The sequence below is a fragment of the Abrus precatorius genome, unplaced genomic scaffold, assembly GCF_003935025.1.
Source record: "Abrus precatorius isolate BTA unplaced genomic scaffold, Abrus_2018 Scaffold2, whole genome shotgun sequence".
Classification (NCBI taxonomy): Eukaryota; Viridiplantae; Streptophyta; class Magnoliopsida; order Fabales; family Fabaceae; genus Abrus; species Abrus precatorius.
The window spans coordinates 9875084-9881371 of NW_020874362.1; the positions used below are offsets into that span (position 1 = coordinate 9875084).

The 6288-nt window shown below is 28.4% G+C and overlaps 1 protein-coding gene across 1 annotated transcript; it reads left to right on the forward strand.

Annotated features, from left to right (window-relative positions):
- Window positions 1–3768: 3768 nt before the first annotated feature.
- Window positions 3769–4345, forward strand: LOC113859426 (RING-H2 finger protein ATL52-like). The gene has a single exon (XM_027492205.1). The coding sequence runs from the start codon at window positions 3785–3787 to the stop codon at window positions 4343–4345; it is 561 nt and encodes a 186-aa protein (XP_027348006.1). The 5' UTR covers window positions 3769–3784.
- The last annotated feature ends 1943 nt before the right edge of the window (window positions 4346–6288 follow it).

The window sequence follows — 6288 nt, forward strand, 5'->3', positions numbered from 1 at the left end:
TAGACAATCATTTATAATTTTTAATTAATATAATATACGTATGATTTTATTTTGCATTTTATTTTATTTGTTTAAACTTCTAAGCAATATTTTATGCATGACTTAATAGAGATGGTTAAGTAAATTTAAAAAGAGTTATAAATATATAGTTTAACTAAATTTAAAATCTCTAATTTTTATATATTTTAATTTTTCAAATAGTTTATATTTTTAGTAAATAATCAAATTTGAATTAAATATTTTATAATTCATAGCAATAAGATCAAATGTAATAAGACTTATAAATATGATATTATAATAAAAAATTATAAATTATTTTTAAAAAGTTATAATATTTCTTAAATTTTTTTATATACAGTTATACTTTTAATTATTTAATAATTTAGCTTAAAATATTTTCAAGAAAAATTTGATAAAATGATTAGAAAACCTAATATATCTAATTTATATATTAATAAAATGATGAATAAAATAGAACAGAAATACACTTATTTTATAAGTAAGGCTTAATGATTTATTTTATTTAATAAATTTTTAAGTACAAATATTTTTAATAATTTAAGCTTTAAATTATGTCATATTATTTTTATTTCATCCGTGCCAAATTTTAAATAAATTGATTTGTAGAAATATAATTTTATAGTTGATCTTTGCTTGTATTTTAAAATCAAGTTATTTGATGAGATAAATTTTATAGAATTCTGTAGACTTGATTTTTTTATTGAAAATTTTAAATTTAATAATTACATTAATAAATTAGTTAAAATTGAGTGAGTGAATCTCTTTTTAGTAAAATATTAATATTTTTATCAGAACAGTATCTATTTTAATTTAAGATAAATATATCAATAAATTCTTAAATTATTTAGGTCATTATGTCAAGAATCTTGACTAATACTTTTTAGTCTTGTTGCTGAAACTAAGTTTTTGATATCATATTGACTTTTACAAATGGACCCAATTCATGATTTTATTGATAGATTTGGACTTGAGATTATAATTATGTACAAAATGTCTTAAACAATGAGCCATATATTTACTTATACTTTAAATTCCTCTATATATTCACAACAACCTCATGACCACGAATTAATCGATATAGAAAATGTATCAGTACATCTCATCAGTGGTTAAATTTTCTAAGTGGTATATATTCAAAGCTTACATGATTAGAGTTACTAAACATATCAATGTGATGTAGTGTAATTCTTGTGGAGGGAAAGTCTATTTTCAAGATTGCCTGGTTAAGATGCTGTGGTCGAGCCACAATAATGGTGGAGCAGCATGACTTTCACTACCGATTATGCGTTCCAAAAGGTTATTTGAAATGAGTCTCTGTAAAATTCATCCCAAAAGATTGATGTACATTCAAGTTCATCAAGATTGCCAATGTTGTGAAAAGTAGGAACTGATTCATGCATCAATGATTCATTATGATTGTAATGCTGATACACATTATTTTGTTAGGTAAACGTTAGCATTAAGTAAAAATTTAAGACAAAAGCTTTTTATTAAAATATATGATACTATATTCTTCTACAATTTTTAATTAAAAAAAATATTTATTAATTCTTTAATGAATACTTTTGGGATATACTAGTTAGTAAAACCCATTTTACTAATATAAAAATCTTGATAGGTAATATTTTAATAAATGATGCGTTAAATTAAATAAATATAATAATAATTCGTAGAATCACATTGCTGAAATTATGTAGGATATTGTGTATAAATATATTTTAAATTGAATTTTAAGTATATTTTACAGTATATATTGTCTATTCTAAATAAGAAATAATATAATTTAGTCCTAAATATTAGACCCTTAGCCAACAAGAGGTGCTGACCTACTGGTTGAGCTTTGTATAGCTTGCTTGGGTGACCCTTTGCTGACATTGAAGACTTGTGTGTAGAATGGTAGGGGTGCGAGTCATAACTATTGTTTATTGGTTGGAAAATGTTTTTTGTATAATAAAGTGGGGTAACTTTTGTTTATAACTGAGAAAGATAAAAGGTAGTAAAAATTGAGAATAATTATTTATAATAAAAAAAATTATGTGGTTAATTATTTAATGTTTTAGATGACTGAATTATGTAGGTTGGGTTCAATCCAACTCACAAAAACACAATAGATTAGGTTGGGTTAGATGTTTTTCTGTTTTTATTTATTTATTTATTTTGCTCTATGATTTTTGAACCCATCTTCAAAAGGGGGGTAAAGGGAATTTTCACTATAAAAAAAGTGACAATGGTGAGACAGTTGTTAATGGCAGAATCGTTGTTGTTTACTCAAGCTCCGTTGAGAATGTTGAAATTTTGTCTAAGTTAGCAGAACTTTGCTTAATGTTGGACTTGCCTGGTTAAATATGTGGTCTTCTTGCAGGGATACGAGGGTATTGTTTAAAATATTAATTGATACTTTAAATTCAAAGAAATATTTATAAGAAAATAAAATAATAGAAAAATGAGTTAAATATTTTTTATATGTTAAGATCAACTTACTTATTTCTGTTTATTTTAAAAGTGTTTTCAGTTCATATTTATCCAAAATTTAAGTTACATAATTGATTTTGACTTATTGTTCATAAAATTTTGTTCAATTACTTTTTTACATGAATACTGTTCAAACCAAACCACACACCTAGCTATGTTTGTTTTCTCCTCATCACTTTTAACTAAGCTATTATCTATCATGAACAAATAAACAAATTGTAAAACGTTTTCACAAAAGCCCTAAAGATAAGGAGGAGTACATTTAAACTTTCGATTTTTTTTAATAAAACAAGCTGTACCTTTTTAAGTAATTATTGAGGAGTCCATCAAATAAAATAGTTTAATAACCTATATATATTTTTAAAAACAAATATAGATACAATTTAATAATTAAAGAACAAAAATTTATATTTTTATAAAATAATAATAATAATAATATGTTAACAATAATATAATTTAAAAATTATTTTAACTTAACTTTGTAATTATGAATATTATGTATTCGAATAAAAAATTTAATGAAATTAAATAATTCAGTGATTTATTATAAAAGAGCTTTTTAATTAAATATCAATAATAAATATATATATTAATAGCTATAAATTTAAGTGATAAAATTCATAAAAAAAATTCTTAATTTAAAAAATGAAAAAAGATAAGTTTTATAAATGTAAAAAATAGATATTCAATAAAAAATCTAAAAGTTAAATAATAACTTTAATCTCTAAAATTTAGAATAAAATTAATAAAGATGTATATAAAAGTAAAACAATTAAAGTAAGAGAGATTTTAACTTTAGAATGTACAACTGTAGAAGATATTAGTTCAATAAATGTATGTTTCATTCTCCAAACAGTAGAATTTCATTAGTAACATTGAGGTTAATTAAAAAAAATCATTTTTAAGAAATTTTAGGTATCTATCGTATAATTAGAATGTATTTGTCAGATGCATGAATAAAAAATATAAATTTTTTATATTATATATAATAATGTACATATACTATTAATTTTTAATATTTAAATGACAAAGTTGCAAAAAATATGTTCTTGAATAATAAACAATTAACTTTTAATATATCATAGCTACCTTGATAAATTTTGCAGGTAGCTCCCAACTCGGTCCCTGAGAGAACCTCAAAGATAGAGGGACATTAAATAACAACAAGTAATTTCTTGCAATCACCGTCAACGTGCGTACAAACAAAAAGATTGTACAGAAGCTAAGCAATTCCTTGCCGGCTTTCACTGTTTTTGAGTCCCAAATTGAAGTGATTGCTACATTTCTCTCAATGGATGATCACCAATCTCTGTTCACTGGCAAAGTAAGTGCCATACTAATAGCCATGGGCACTGCTAGCTTTGTGCTCACAATCTACCATCTCATAATCCTTTGCCGCAACCAACACCCTCACGCCACAAACCACAACTCCTCCCAACAAGAAAGGTCCATAACTGCGCCATCACCGTCAGCGCCGTCGCGGAGCAGGGAACAGAGTGCATCTCTGTCGCACCTGATTCCAGCCCACAAGTACGTAAAGAAGAAGAAAAATGACGATGACGTGGCAGATGGTGACGGTGATGAGGACGACGCGTGTGCAGTGTGTTTGGGAGACTTTGAGGAGGGTGAAGAGTTGAGGACTTTGCCCGAGTGTATGCACTCTTTCCACGTGCCATGCATCGACACGTGGCTCCATTCCCATTCCAGTTGTCCCGTTTGTCGCCTCGATGCCACGCCTTCGCCGGCGGTGATCCACCGTTCGCCGGAGCTTGGTTCCGGTGAGTCCGATGCACATCACAGTATAGATATGGTGCATATTGCCCTCGTCCAGAATGGGCGGGTGAGACGGTGAAATCAATATATGATTTCTTGTGTTAAAAGAAATTTCATGATAAAAATGTAATTCTAATTAATCAAGTAGTTGATACTTTAATATTAGTGTAGTTCTTAATCCTATTGATGCTGTCGTGAGACTATTGATTAATAAATAAAATAAATTTATTAAAAATTATATTAAAATACATTAATAACAGGTTATTATAAAAAAATTACTATTTTACTTAATAAGCATTCTAAAAATACTTGTTAGCAATTTTTTTATATAATAAAATTCACTTGAACAACGGCATTAATTGATATAATTATTCATCCAGCAACAACAGTAATAAGAATATTAAATGGTCCATATAATTTTTAATACAACATCAGCCGTATAATATTTTTTTAGTAAAATCACATTTCCCTTTCTTAAAAATATGTACATATTGCCGTACTTTTTCCTCTATTTTAAAATATTATAATAAAAAAGTGAATCACGTGTTGTTAAAGAAAGGTTCCAAGAACTCGTGCTTTTCTTTCTTTTTTTTTTGGAGACGCTTAAGGAGCGGGGCTAGGGTATCTTACCCTCGTTGCCTTGCGAGGGTTGCGTAGTTTCTGCATTGAGAGAAGCACATCAGAGCATCACGTGAAGAAAGAGATCTGATTTCTATTCATTGTTCTGGTGCGCTGAGAGTATGGAACATCATGAAGCGGAAAGCGATCTACGAGGAGTTGGATTTCATGGATTGGAACACAAAAAAAAGTCAAAATTGACATAGAAAGTTTATTGGAGACACCAATCTTGCACATGCAGGAGGACTAGACACCGGATATCTTAAAAGTAAATAAGTTGTTTTCTAAATTTAGAGTTTCTAATTCTTGCTCGTAAAAAGATATTATGTTAGAGTTGAAAGATCTTAATATAACTCTGAATGATGAAGAAATAATAAAATCTGTTTTGGATGATTTTAATATTCTGCACGAGACTAAAGATCAAGTGATTTGCCTAAAATTCTAGAAATCTATATCCTAATATTATGATTCCCTTAGATGAGTACAAAGACTGGTGTAATCCCTGAAAATTTACACTAATTTTTAAACTCTAGGTAAGTCCATTAGTTTTAGCTTCCTTAAAACTGGGTAATATATTGGGCAAAAGTAGGGCCTTAAAAATTATTGACTTGAACAATGATTTTTTCTTAATCAAATTCGAGAACATAGAGGACTATAAACAGACCTTATTTGAAGGGCCTTGATTAATTTTAAATCATTACTCGTTGGTCTAAAGATGGAAGCCCTTGTTTAGGCAGACTATAATATGAAGAAAATAGTTGTGTGAGTGCCTATACCTGATTTAACTCTTCAACTCTAATAATAAATTCTTGTAGTAAGTAGATAACTGTTTAGGGTCCATGCTGAAAGTGGACCCCCACACCTCACTAATCTCAAGGAAAAATTTGCTAGGATGTGTATAGAAATTGACCTGAGAAGGAATCTAGTCCCAACCTTTAAAGTATCGGGTTAGGAATTTAAGGTAAAATATGAGGGGCTACACTTCATCTGCTTTAAATGTAGAAAGTATGGTCACAAACTAGAGTAGTGTGCTGAAATTTCTTTAATGAGTAAGAAAGAGTCTGTTCTAAATGTTAATAAAAGGGACATAGATGTTGGTTCTGAAGTAGTAGTGCTTAATAACACTGAGGGACCTAGAGACCTAATTATGATTGAAGGTTTTTTTGCCATATTGGAGTAAATTAAAAAAAATTTACCGAAATAAAGAGCTAGAAAAACCATTTCCCTGTTTGGGGTGGGAATGCCACGTGGCACGAGTGTCGTCCAGGAAAAGGACGACACTTATGATGATGTGGCAAGCTATTAGTCTGTCGGCTCACAATGGTACAAGACTAACGAGGTGATGATACGTGTTGCGAAAAGAACTTGTGTCGTCCATATGTGGGATGTTTTTGTAGCGTCCAG

Coding starts and splice junctions, on each gene's coding strand:
- LOC113859426 (XM_027492205.1), top strand. CDS start 3,785: ATGGATGATCACCAATCTCTGTTCACTGGCAAAGTAAGTGCCATACTA.